The sequence below is a fragment of the Antedon mediterranea genome, chromosome 6, assembly GCF_964355755.1.
Source record: "Antedon mediterranea chromosome 6, ecAntMedi1.1, whole genome shotgun sequence".
NCBI lineage: Eukaryota > Metazoa > Echinodermata > Crinoidea > Comatulida > Antedonidae > Antedon > Antedon mediterranea.
In genome coordinates, this window is record NC_092675.1 from 15386470 (window position 1) to 15401055 (window position 14586).

A 14586-nucleotide genomic window follows, 5' to 3' on the forward strand; every position below is an offset into this window, starting at 1 on the left:
AAACTATATACTGTACATTCGTAAAGGGTCTAAGACGAGATAGAGTTGGAATCTCATCTCTGCAAAGAGATGGTAAATTCGGTACTGAAGGAAAGGATAAAGCAGAAATGTTATCTAAACAATTTCAGAAAGTATTTACCAACGAAGATACTAGGAATATTCCCGACAAAGGCCAAAGTCCATATCCAAAGATGCCTGAAATTAAAATTAATACAGATGGAATATTCAAACTATTAAGTAAACTTAATCCCAAAAAAGCAATTGGTATAGATATGATTCCGACGCAAATTATTAAAGACCATGCAGATGTTGTGGCACCCATCCTAACTGAAATATTTCAGCAGTCTTTAGAGGAAGGGGAAGTGCCACATGATTGGAAGCAAGCAAATGTAACAGCCTTATTTTAAAAAGGTGATAGATCATTACCAGTTAATTATAGGCCTGTGTCTCTTACATGTGTGACTTGTAAAGTTATGGAAATAGAAATATTAACAAAAAACATGGATGTAAAGAAAATCACCGATTGTATAGTACTTGATTTTTCAAAAGCATTTGATACGGTTCCTCATTGAAGGCTTTTATACAAAGTTAATTATTATGGAATAAGAGGTTGTACACATAATTGGATAAAATCATGGTTAGTCGATAGGTCCCAATCGGTAGTTATGGATGGATACACATCCAATAAAGTCAAGGTACAATCAGGAGTACCACAGGGTACAGTTTTAGGACCTCTCATGTTTTTACTTTGATGATGCCAAGCAACTCCAAAAAGATCTTCATAAAGTAGTGGCATGGTCTGAAAAATGGCAAATGAAATTTAATCTCAACAAATGCCAAGTAATTAAAATAAGTTACACTTCAATCAACAACTTAGATACCTTGGAGTGGAACTTACCCATAATCTAACATGGGGAGCTCACATTGACAAGATTAGAAAAAAAGCAAGTAATACCTTAAACATGTTAAGAAGAAATTTTCACAATTGTTCTGTTGAAATTAAAAATAAATCATACACGACATTTGTTCGGCCAACACTAGAATATGCGCAGACAGTATGGGATCCATATCAACTAAAACAAATTAATAAAATACAATCAATTCAAAACAAAGCAGCCAGATATGTGACAAAAAATTATGACAGAAATAGTAGCATTACAGAGATTAATAAACAGTTAAAATGGCCACTTCTTCAACATAGAAGATTTGTTGCCAGACAATCTCTTCTATACAAAACATGGCATGGAAAAACACTACCACCATACACAAGTAATATTCATACAAGAGTGTTACGAAACTCCAATAATTTTAAATTATATTATTATTATTATTATAGTCGCCAACCCTTGCCACATGACTTCCAATAATGATTGTTGATGTCCCATTCATTTTATCTATTTCATCATGTCATATTCATTATTATCTTATTATTTCCTAATACTAATGTAATATTTTCTTATAAATAAGCTTGAAATGAATGTGTTTACGTTCGTTACGTTAGATAGATGCATAAAGAAGAGAGTTCATTCCCCTGACATCATACTGCTAACTTTGAACAGTATATATGCAACCTTGGGAATGATGGATCTTATTATAAACAGGCTTTCTTTCTCTTCAGAAAACAAAATTTGTACTACCAGAAAAATGTTTTATGAAGATAAGTTTTACAGCAAAACTATATTAAAATTGTGGTCTTAATGAGTTGTGGGTTCCAGTTTTTATTACCCAATGAAAGTAAAAATCTAAAGCATTAATTGATAAGGGTCAGAATCAGATATGTGTTATCAACAAGGGAAACAAGAATATTCTCTTTAATATTACAATGAAAAACATACTCAACATTGCTTTTGTGTTCTCTAGATGGGGATCAGTGAATGGCCAGAGTCCTATAAATTGTGAATTGAAATTGTGAAGTGTAGATGAAGTTATGAACTGCTATTCTGATTCTGATGACTAGTAGCTGGCACCGCTTTCCCTACACAATCAAACTCATATAATGAGGCTATAGGTTATAGTACGAAGTAGGACTCTTTTGAAACGGTTTTCTGTATTCTAGAATTAAAATCAACATGTTTTGGCTTTTCAATAATAACAGACGTAGGCTACAGTTAGTTATTGGCAATAATAGCGATAAATGTTAAGCGTTTGATCACTGTTTTCGCGATAAAACAAATCCAAAGTCCTTATACGATGACGTCACACACGTACCATTACGTAATGCAATTTTACCGTATCTTTAGCCACACACCGTAACAAAATCTACCTCATGAGTTTTCATTGTTGTTAACATACAAGAGTACCTGTAATTTCAATTTGCTAATTTGAACTGCATTAGGCTTAAATTTGCCAAAATGTTTAGTTATTTGAAGAAACACTGCAATATCCAGATCAAACAGAAACAATAAATAAAATTCAACTAATGATATTTTTTATTTGAATTACTAAATACTATCTATACAAATCTGATAAGATAAACTTGTTTATCAGTTAAGATAAACTCGTTTATCAGTTAAGATAAACTCGTTTATCAGTTATGATAAACTCGTTTATTAGTTAATGTTTAAAATATATTATGAATATAATGTTCAGATTTCATGTTATGTTACATACACATTTTAAAATGTTAAATTAAATTCCGAAAAAAAAACCCACAGCAATGTGCTATCCCATACTTATTAACTTAATTAAAACTTAACTACTATACAAAAATAACATGGAATGTTTCGTGAATTTTTTTTCCAAAACATTGTTTTTATTTTAATGTTTAATTTCACATAATTTTTATGGATTGAGGTATTTCTCAATAGAAATTTGGTAGCAAGTATTAATGTTTAATATTTATCATCGATAAAGCTTCTCTCATTCAGTGCCCACCTTGACCAGAAGAAAGGCATGAAACAATACGTCAGAGGCAGATACTAGATGCAATGGCTGCCATACGAGTCAGCAGTGTTGATTTCAGCACCCGATTTTCCCAGATAGTCGCCCAACGTTGCTTAACTTCAGTGTTTCAACATGTGATAGCACATTTTATGAGCTTTCATTTGATACCAAATGTTTCTTCCAAAACATTCATTATATAGTTAAACAAAAAAATTATATTACCAAATATTCTTGTTTTGCATTATGTTACAATGTGAATCAAATGCAGGGTTTTTTTTATTCAATCTGATTCAAATGACAGGAATCATTTAAAACAAATGAATCTTTTATATTTGTGGAAGGGTACAAATAATTTCATTTGGTTAATGATGAAAAGTTACTTTTTATCATTCCATTTATTTGTACCATTGAACTTATAAACATTCATTATTTGTTTGTTGTTTTATTATTTCTTTTTTTTTTCTTTCTTTTTTCTGTGTTGTTTAAATCTCATCTTTGTTTAGGCATGTCTGTCACAAGCTTTTTGCTTTTTTTTAACATGCCTTCTTCAATTTAATTACCTTTCTTTACACCATTTTGTATACTGTTTTAATTTGAAGAAAATAAATTGATTGATTGATTGATATACTATGCTGTCCAGAGCATTCAGGTCCTATTAACATGAGAACTGTAATCTACACTTATGACAACTGTAATCTACACTTTCTTATGTTTTTGAATATCGGAATGCAATATTTATGAAACTTGTATACATATTACATCAGTTTCATATATCTATTTTTGTTATAAACCTGATAAAATCTACAGTTGCAGCAATTATTTACTTTAGAAGTAGCAATAATCATGCATGTATTATTATATCTTAATCATGGACAGCAACATTAATCAATTTTGTTTTGTTTTCCAAGTTGTGACATTCTTTGCAATGTGTTCAACACCATCACAATCCTCAACCATGATTATTGAGTCAACACATTTTAGACTGAAAGAAAGGAGAAAAAGAGACACAATTAACATTATAATCCCTATACAAATGAAAATGGATAATACAAATAATAATTTAAATTAGTAATTATATTTAGTTAGCTTAAAATTAGTGCTGTTATTACAGTAACCAGGTAAAACAAATACTGCTCACTTTTGTCCAATAACACTAGCAAGTTTTTCATCATTCCAATCAGTTGGCGACACAATGACAACAATTGCACTCGGTACAATAATCTCCCACAGTCTCAACAGCCAAGCTACAAGATTACAATTGAACATTGAACAAAAATGATTAAAGAACAGGACTTTGTGTTTAATAAAAGAAGCATTAGAAAGGAAATTGCTCATAGTATCATCGTTAGTGTTGATTATATTTTCATGATCCTTTCAGTATGTTAGTTGTCTCATGCCTGTGTTGTGTCCAACAAAACCAACAAGTTTTAATCATAACAGCGATAAATGTCTTTTAAGGTTGCATTCAGAAGTTGTATTAATTACAGTATCTGGTGTATCTGTTGACAATAATTAAGATATTAAACTGATGACTATAGTTCCAATACTAAAATTAATATAAACAAAATATTCTATTAAACATATAAAATAGAAGGCAATGCTGAATTCCTGATTTCAGTACTTGGACTATATTTCTAAACAAAAAAAAAAAAAAAAAAAATTACAAAAAGATATATTGTTAATAATTTACTCTTTATGTAAATGTTACTACCAAAAAGAGTATAAAATTGTCTTGAGATAAATTAACGCTTTTAAATGGTAGGCTACTAAACTAAGTTTGGGTTTTTTTTAAACTTGTAACCATGTAAATTACCTACAAGCTACAGAGGCAATTACATAGAATACATAAATAATGGAAATGCATGAACTGCTTCAAATAGTCTAAGATGCTCTAATTTACTCAAAAATTAATGTTGTCCATTTTTATATACAATATGCATATGCAACTTGTAGGGCGTTGATTGTTCAGGAGGGTTTTTAGAGAGGCATTCGGGGGAGGTGTAATAATGGTATAATCTATATATTATAAATTTATGTGAGGGCAAAATTCGGTAAATGGCGCGTTACTTCTAGAATGTTTTTGGGTATATAAGGTTGTTTCATAATTTCGGTACTGATTTTAACCACCTAATGTAACCTTGTTTACTAAATAAGTTGAGCTAGATAATTAGTTACTGACAAATAAAACGAGTTTAGGTTCAACGATTTTCCCCAAATAGGGGTGTTTTCCGATCATAGTATACACTGTCTAATGGATTTCAATGCTGAAAAATACCCCCACACAATAATATGAGGATTGCATTGACCTATCTCCTTCTTTGATAATTGTTTTTAATAGCTGAATAATTGGGTAAACAACTCGAGTACAGCATCATAATGTTGAAAACAAGCCGATTTTCTTTTAAAAATACTATTTTGATAGATTTTATATACGTTTATACAAACGTATTGCTTGGTGATGAATGGACATTCCAATCTCTCAGTATAATTATGTGGTATAACACAAGTAGGTAAATTGATGGGCCCTTGGGAGATAAACTTAAAACCTTTGACAATAAAAATTTAAAAACCATTTTTTGCCGCCAAAGTGCAAATTTCTTACTGTGAGTGTAGGTAATGTTTAAACACATAATTATACAAATAGGCCTAAACTTTATTACTGAAAGTTGCTTTTGACGTTAATTGTATTAACTAGATGGTACGCAAGTGAATCGAGCATACCATCTATGTCGTGCCCACAGATGGTTATTGAATACACAGTAATTTCAGTGTAAAAAAACTAACAATTTTAAATGTACTAGTCCTGTACACAGGACTATAATACATTGTCGCTTACAGAAACAAATAAATAGACACGATGATTCATGTATTCAACTAAAATTAGCACCCTGGGAATTACTTCCGAAATAGCAACTTCTCACAATTGATTTGGACTCATTTAAACAAACCCAATTTGTGTTTTGTATGTAACATTAGGGGTTGAGGGATGGGGAAGAGAATGTGTACAAAGAGGAACAATTTTTAAATATATTCTTTATCCAGTAACGAAATATTTTGTTCATGTTTTATAGGCCTTTAATAATATACCACTAAATACAGTAAAACATTTGCGATTTAATACTTTGTCAATGTCATAGTCGATTGAAATAGTAAAGTACATGTAATGATTGTGTACCTCCAAAATGTAATGTTTAAATGAATGAATTGATGAAAGAATCGTCTGTGGACTATATCTACTATGGTGAACATTTGGTCAAAATGCGCTGAGTAGGTAAATCTAACTAACAGAAGACAAAGTGATCACATAACCTCATTGGCATGCCAGAGGTAATAATATAAGTACTGTATGTAATCGTCCATTGATTGCCTAATTATATGAAATGGTACCCTTCACTAAAAACAATTTTTTACAAATACCACATACATACCTGTCATGTTGACTCCAGATTTTTCATTTTTTTAATACAAATTAAACATCTACACAACCAACAAAATGCCTTTTATTTCTTTTTAAAATATTATTGAAAAATATGAAAAACAATTTCTTAGTAAACAACATTAGTATCAGAACATTCAGGTATGTTGCTCTTGAGAAAAACATTTTTGTGGTTTTGTTTTAAATGCAAATTTATGCAAACAATGATATTTTAAAAAGATAAATGATGACATTTTGGCAACGGAGCAGGCCATAAAATAACATTCTTTAATAACATATTGCAGCAGAACAATCAATACAGAATATTTCAGTCAAAATGTATATTTTATGGCCTGTTGCCTTTTTTGTACTTTTATAATTGTCAACTAACGTTTATAAAATGTTTCTATTTAGACTTGCAGGGATGAAAGATCCAGCAAATTATATTCTCTTCATTCTTGACATTTTATGATATAAAAATGGTATTCCCAATTTGAAAATGGTTTTTTAAATCATTGTCACCGAAAAGAAAGTAGAAAATCAACTATAAAATGTTCAACAGCATTTACAGAAACCAATGCTGTCTGGATGAAGCCCCTCAACAATAAATTTAAAAATGCATATTCTGAATTTTGTGTATGTTGGAGATTAAACCACTTTCATTTTAGGGTTTATGTTTAGTCAAGACGAGACTTGCAGGGATGTTTTTTTAATCTGTGAAGACAAATTAAAAATCAAAAACTGATCAATTTCAGATAGTTTCTTAAGACAACAAAATTGTTGTGAATACATAGAATAATAAAGGTACAACTTGTAGAATATAACGCCTGTTGTGAATACATAGAATAATAACGGTACAACTTGTAGAATATAACGCCTGTTGTGAATACATAAAATAATAAAGGTACAACTTGTAGAATATAATGCCTGTTGTGAATACATAGAATAATAAAGGTACAACTTGTAGAATATAATGCCTGTATTCTTAAACCAAACTTTAGTCGTAGTTTGAGATAAAACTTGATGTCATTTTAATTCATAAACCAAACTTAGTAACTATAAATCAACAGATTTTCATTGATTTTGTTAGTAGTAGGCTAAAAAGTTTTGTTATAACAAAATGGAAAATGATATTAATCTGCAAAATTTCATCTGCTCTAATACTGTCCTAACATTGGCTTCATTAAGTCAAACTACAAACTTAGACTACTTTTTTTAAGAACCAAATTTGAATTAATACTTTGAACTAGCACTTTTTGAAATCAAAGTTTAAACTACGACTAAAGTTTGGAGGAAGGCGCAAGACCAATATTGCGCCTATGTGAAAGTTTGATTCAAGAATATGGGGACGTAAAAGCATATTTTTTTGGTGAAAGCAAGTAAATGATCTATAAAAAAAACATTAAAGTGTGTGGCAAAGTGATTTGTTCAAAAATATGTTTGCAAATTAATTCAAAATTGAACAAATAAACCTGAAAAAGGTAATTTACAATATACATTTTTGGTATGAGAAATGTTTGAAAATCAAATACTATTAGAGGACTATTGTTTTTTTACCTTGCCATAGACTTTCAATGTTTGTTGTGAAATAGGAAGGCTATAATGAGACATTTTGTGGCTATTTAGAATGTGATTTTTTAAATAAGATTAAATGTATTAGGTGCTGATATTGATAATCCTTAAAAATACATTTTACCACGGAAAGTGTGAAAGTGATGAAATCATACGCAATTGTATCAAACATTTCCCTTTTATTACAAAAATATATAGAAAATAAATAAGTGGCTCTAAATTTACCTTCAATGTTCATGACTCGATCTAGAAAATCTAGAACAACCAGATCAAAATCTTTAAGCTCATTTGGAATCCATGTTAACTAAAAATATAAAAAATAATAATAAACTAAACAAAAAACATTAAAAATAAAGAATAGTATGAAATTGAATAGAAAATAAATAATAATAAATAATAATACCGGATATTGACAAAATCACACTTATTTTTTACACAATATTAAAACCATTATATTACCTCTGGGTTAATTAAAATGTATTCACCTCCCTTAGGAAAAACATATAAAAACTGTAAATAAAACACATCAAAATGAAGATTCACACGAATCAAAAGATTTAAAACGGTTTTAACAAGTTAAATAAAGTGTCAAATCATTGTGAAAAATGGCAGACTTAACGCACAATCCACAAATTTACACATTTTTAAAAGATTATGGCGGTATGTACTATTAAAGACAATATTACAAACTAGCTGTTACCCGTGCTCCGCACTTTTCTGCCTTAATATGTGGTTATATATTTTGCATGTATAATAAAAGCGCACTCTGATAAAAGTACTTTGACAAATTATCAAAATAAAAACAAATTATATCAAGAATCAAATTCTGAACTATTTTATGGCCATTGATTTTGTTATTCACTATCCCTTCGTTTTAAAATATCTGTAAGCTAAAAAATGAAAGCAATACTGGATATGGAAATTTAGACTTTACTTTTTACTGTTCAGACTTTACAAAAATAAAAGACGCTAAACAAAAATTGTGCTGTGTGGATTAGTTAGATGATGCACACACACACTAATGAAAGTATAAAATACCAAACTATATTATTTTGGGTGTTTTTCGTGGTGTATTCATTATACATAGATAAATAAAAAAGTAAACAAAAATCAAATGAAAAACAAATTGCTGCAGAAACACGAATTGTTAAGTTGTTTTGATGTTCAACATGTATCAAACCATTTGGAATCGTTTTGTTTGTGTGTGTGTTTTTTTCATTTACATTTTTTTATTTCAAATGGTTTTAATATTTACCAATTTTTTTGGGGTTTAGGCGATTTGTTACCTATTTGCTATTTGTCTGCCCTAATCATACGCATGCAATGTTGAATACTGCACTTTGTGCTGTGTGAATATTAATCTAGGGTGCACATCAGAAAGTGACGTCTGTTAATCAGTTGGCAGATTAAAACATTTTGATGATAAAATATAAATATGAATTTAGTTATAGAGTTAAGAATATTGGAATAAGAAAACGGACTTTAAAATCAACACAAAATGTGCATTCACTACTTGAAATAAGATGATGCGCTCGTCAGACACAAACTTTTATATCTCATATTTTGTGGAAACACGACTTTGGAATCATTTTATTTGTATGTGTGTGTGCTTTTTGTTTGTTTTTTTCATTTAAATTTAAAACATTTTTAATGGTTTTTTATATTTTGCATTTTTTTATGTGAGGTTTGGTATCTTTTTTATGCTACATTGTGGTTTAGATTTTTTTCTTTAAGCGGAGATACTTATTATTTACACATATCAGGGATTCGAACTCGAACCTACTAAGCATTAATTTCAATGGCCACAGCGTTTTACTGAGCCAAACCGTGATTTACAAAATACATTCTGTTCCAAGGATAGATGTAATTAAAACGATACGGTTGACTAAAGACTGTTTTTTAGCTGAAATTTGAAAAGACCATTAGAATCTTACCATTTAAAAACAATGTTTAGATGGATGGTGATGAATTTATCATGCACTGACACTGAAGTCATTGGGGGTTACCTTTAATGGTAATAATAGAAGCAAGTATATTTAAATGATTTTTAATTAACTAGCGGTATCCCTGTGCTCTGCACAGTCTTTTTCTGCCTTAATATATGGTTATATACTTTGCATGGGCAAGTATAATAAAAGCTGATAAAAGTACTTTGAAAAATTATTTAAATAAAAACAAATTGTATCACAAATAAATTTCAGAACTACTGTATTTACGGCCATTGATTTATACACAATCCCTTTACTTTAAAATATATGTAGGCTAAAAAATTAAAGCAATAGTGGATATGGAACTTTAGACTTTACTTTTGACTGTTCGGACTTTACGAAAATAAAAATAAAAGAAAAATTTTGCTGTGTGAATATTAATCTAGGGAGTTGAAGTCTTTAAGCGGTGATACTCAATAATTACACATGTCGCGGATTCGAACTTGAACGTACACTAAGCATTGATATCAATGGCCATGACATTTTTCAGATGCGGCCCGGCATGGTATTTGTAGATCCGCCCATGGCGGTACACAACAGAGGAGGTTGCATAGTTTATACAGTGACGCAACATGGTCGCTGAGACGTCAAATTACTGCTATTTTTTTGACTTTTTTTAGTGTTTATCCTTAAAATTCCGGAAAGTGTGCGGCCCATCAATAAACATCAGTGTGCTAAATGTGGGCACGTACCGTTCAGTGGTTTTGGAGGAGATACATAAAATATGCGAAAAATTTAGTAGCATTAATATTTAATACAAATATATGCTTTGTATGTTATCAATTAGGGTGTTTTTTACATGTTCTAAATTGCTATTTTATAGATGCGAGTAAAAAGACCTGGATTTGGAATCACTAATAAATATCTGGTGAAGTAAATTCACTTGGTTACATTTAATAATGTTGGAAAATTTAGGTAAACCCAACACTGCTGCTTTTAATTAATTTACTTTGTGTTTGTTCTAAGTTGTAGGCCATATGTTAGAGTTGGTATCAGGACTGTTTTCCAGACATTTAGTTTTACATCTCTTGTTTTTTTCTGTTGTCTTGGTCAATTTATTCGGTTTTCTTAGGATATTTCTTGGTTTATTTTACATCAACATTTTCATGTTCACACTTGTGCTAAACAGCTCATAGAGACGATTCGTATTTTGCGCTATATAAATTTAAAACCATTAACATCTGTAGACGAACCATATTTACACATGCCAGTTCCTTGCAATGCATTGAAAGCTCTCTGACATTTACTTATTCTATTTCCCGACATGAGCCTCGCCCAGTTCAACGCCTAGGTGTCGACATAAACACATGCCAAGATACTGTTATCTAGATACCATGTGGGATCTTCAACAAATGGTGATTTTCCACACAGTGCATAACGTTTTTGTTGGATTAAATCTCAGACCATTAGGAACAATGTAACTATTAGCAACATCAATCAATTTCTGAAGACCCACAACAGATAGACTTGTTAAAAAAATATCATCCGCATAGCAAAATGCATTATAAGAACAGTTGCTGATTGCTATACCACAATATTTAACTTTTCAATTAGATCTTGTAAAATATATTAAAAATAAAAGGCGAAGATAATCCGCCGTGACGAGTTCCTCTCAAAATGTGTATATTTCTACTGATACAGTTATTCCACTTGACCCCGACATGTATGTAGTATACCAGTCATGTATGCACCTCCACCAGCTGTCAGTAACGACTACTTTATTTTTGAAAAATGATGGAATGGGGGATTGCATCAAATGCACCCTCAGCATTCAAGGAACAAGTATAAACTACTGAACCTCTATTTTTACAGTAGTAGCATTGACTGTACAAGCCAGCATGGTGGTACTACGACGACTAGCAAACCCATATTGTAGCAGGTCAAGTTAACACCCATACATGATTCGTTAAAACCTAGTTCAAATATTCTTGACAGGATACAGTATTAGAAACAATTATTGGTCTGTAGTTGTTTGGTATTAGGTTTCTTTAGAATTTTCCAAAAATGTTGGGAATAATCCTAAATTTAATACAGGTATTGAACACAAAGGCCAGAACATCTGGTAACTTAGTATGGAGGCTATGCATCAGATGTTCAGCCATAATGCCTGGAGCAGTTCTCTTATTAAGATAATTAATTTGCCTTTGTACATCCTCACATCTAAAATACATATAATTGAATATTTCAAGTCTCAACTGATTGGATTTATCATTGACAAAAAGGGGATACAGAGGTGTTAGGAGCAAACTTAGACTTGTAGAAGTCGGTTAATGATTGAATAGATATTTCATTGGGATTAGAATTCCTTTTACCCTTAGCATTATTAATTGCGTTCCATATTTTTTTTTTTTTTTTACTCTATATAACCTCAAAGTGTGTAATTTTTGTTAGCAACATTATTAACGGACAATCTACAAACGAGTCTATAGTGTTTTTTGGCAAGTTTATAACATGAAAATATCTGGCCGGACCTAGGCCTCCCAGTCTTTCCATATACCAAACCAAAAACGTTGTCTGTCCCTGGCAATTGTGCAGTTGCTATTCCACCAGTTTACTGTCTTTCTTGACCTAGTATTATTTTTAGTTGTACTGGAATTGCAAGAATCATGAATAGCTGTGAAAATTTGTTCACATAAAGTTGTCAATAGAGGACTGAGCCAAATTTTAAGCTGTTTGAATAGGGTTAATATCACTATTGTTGCAAAGGTTTATATTTTAAATTAAACAATAGTCATTTCAAATTGTGATATAAATTACCTGTTTAAATAAAACCCTACTTCTGTCAATATCAAATGGAACTACCACTTTTTTTTTACTCCACGAGTCATCAAATGTTTTTGAACTATTATCCTTAGTGTGTGTATTATCAGAATATTCAAAAGTACCATCTCTTTTTAATGCAATGGCAGCTTCCAGAAATCGACTACTGTAATCAATACCAGTTACCTGGGGAGAAAGAGGAAGAGAGAGAAAAAACTAATACCAGACAAGTAAGAGGAATTATAATGGATGCTCATCGGGTCTTAAATTATCGAATTTGAATTTTATAATAACTTTGTTGTTTAGTGAACTAGCAACTGCAGGACGATAAACAAGCCACACTGGTCATGTGTGGCTTGTGTGCACTATAAAAACCTAGTGCATTTTTGTAAGAGTAAAACCTTACCCAATATACAATATACATTATTTATTGATGTCTATACAGTACTTTATTTAAATAGTATATGTCATTTTGGCTAAAAACAACACAAGACAATTAAATGTAACTGTGTGAAGAGGTCTTTGAAAAAGTCTTTAAAAAGAGGAAACTTTACTTTTGAAAATGTACGAGAAAGATGAAATGCTAATCTTCCAGTGGCACATCCAAGAACGAGTGCTGATTGCAGTGGATTATTATCATGCATTGTTCCATCAACAAACTCTGCAAGGTTACCATAGTAATTGTTGCTGATGACACCATATTGCTTATATAGCATTTTGTTCAAGTTTCCAGCAGTATCATTTAAAATCTGTTTGTTAGCAGTTGGCACAAACATGTTCTTGTGTGTGTATGGTAATAAGCACATGTTTTCTATAGTAAATAAAAATATTTTTTCATATGTAAATACACTATCACTAAATTAAGTATTAATTTATCTTATACTACAATTGTTGATTCAACATCTTTTATCATTCATGATCTCACTTGATTATATATGAAAATATGACATGAAATAAAATACATCATCTTCTTTCTTCAATAATCAGCTGTTATTTCTAAAAACGTGAACTTGTAAGTTTAAAATATTTTTTTAAAAAGTGATTATATTATTTTTTTTTAATATTTAAGCCATAATATACAGTACTTTTAAATGCATTTTTTAATATAACCAATAATAAAATATATTATAATATTCCTTCTAAATGTAAAAAATAAAATTAGGTAAGGCAAAACATCTGACTAATAGTTTTTAATTAAACATATAATTTTCACTTTCTCAAATGTGCCAATTTGGAACCATAGAACACAATGCTATAAAAATTGGTTTCTTCATATTCTACAGCATTGTGTTCCATGTGTGCCAATTTGTTACTATAGATTATAGTTTCTTCTTCTAAAACATCTGCGAGTGTTGTCCTGATTTAAGAAAAACGGTTCCCTCACCCTGTTCATTTAATTTTTTTAAACATTAATGTTATTAAAACCTAGCCTGAATTACTCTGTTTTTAGTATTACAAAAACAAACACTGTGGTGCTTTTAAAAAGACATCTGTGAGTGTTGGCTGATATTTATACATATACATTGTCATGAACACCTTAAGCTAGGTTTTCACAGCGAAGAACATGTTCTATGGCCATTTCTGGCTGCATAATATAACTCTTATTTCCTAAGTAATTTTAAATATCTGAGAATAGTATTTGTTATAGTATATATATATTTATTTCATATATATAATTTTAATTAATTGAGATCTGTACTTTTATATCTAAAAATTGTAAATCAAAATTGTACACCTAATCATTGTGAAGCGCTTTGTTCAATTTGGAAATTAATATAGATAATGAATTTATCTCCGCATAAGATCCTACAACGCGTGATTGTTTGCAAGGAAGCTAGCCTCAATCAAATTACTGTATGTTTTTTTTAGCCTTCAAACACTTTCAGCATCACGCAAAGAAACGGGTTGAAGTACATCTACCCATGCAGGGGCGGATCCGGGATTTCGCGAAACGGCACGAACTCAGCC

General features: G+C 30.4%; 1 protein-coding gene across 2 annotated transcripts in view; it reads right to left on the bottom strand.

Moving 5' to 3' along the window:
- Positions 1-2589: 2589 nt before the first annotated feature.
- Positions 2590-14586, bottom strand: part of LOC140051034 (uncharacterized) — a 53558-nt gene continuing 41561 nt past the window's right edge. The window contains exons 15-19 of one of the 2 annotated variants that reach the window (XM_072096102.1): positions 13173-13429; positions 12616-12804; positions 8096-8174; positions 4022-4127; positions 2590-3865 (exon numbers count right to left, since the gene is read on the bottom strand). In XM_072096102.1, coding sequence (XP_071952203.1) covers positions 3769-3865; positions 4022-4127; positions 8096-8174; positions 12616-12804; positions 13173-13429 — 728 coding nt within the window. In that variant the 3' untranslated portion in view covers positions 2590-3768. Of the gene's footprint in view, positions 3866-4021; positions 4128-6890; positions 7013-8095; positions 8175-12615; positions 12805-13172; positions 13430-14586 lie in introns of those variants that run through there. The other variant, XM_072096103.1, reaches the window with a different exon arrangement.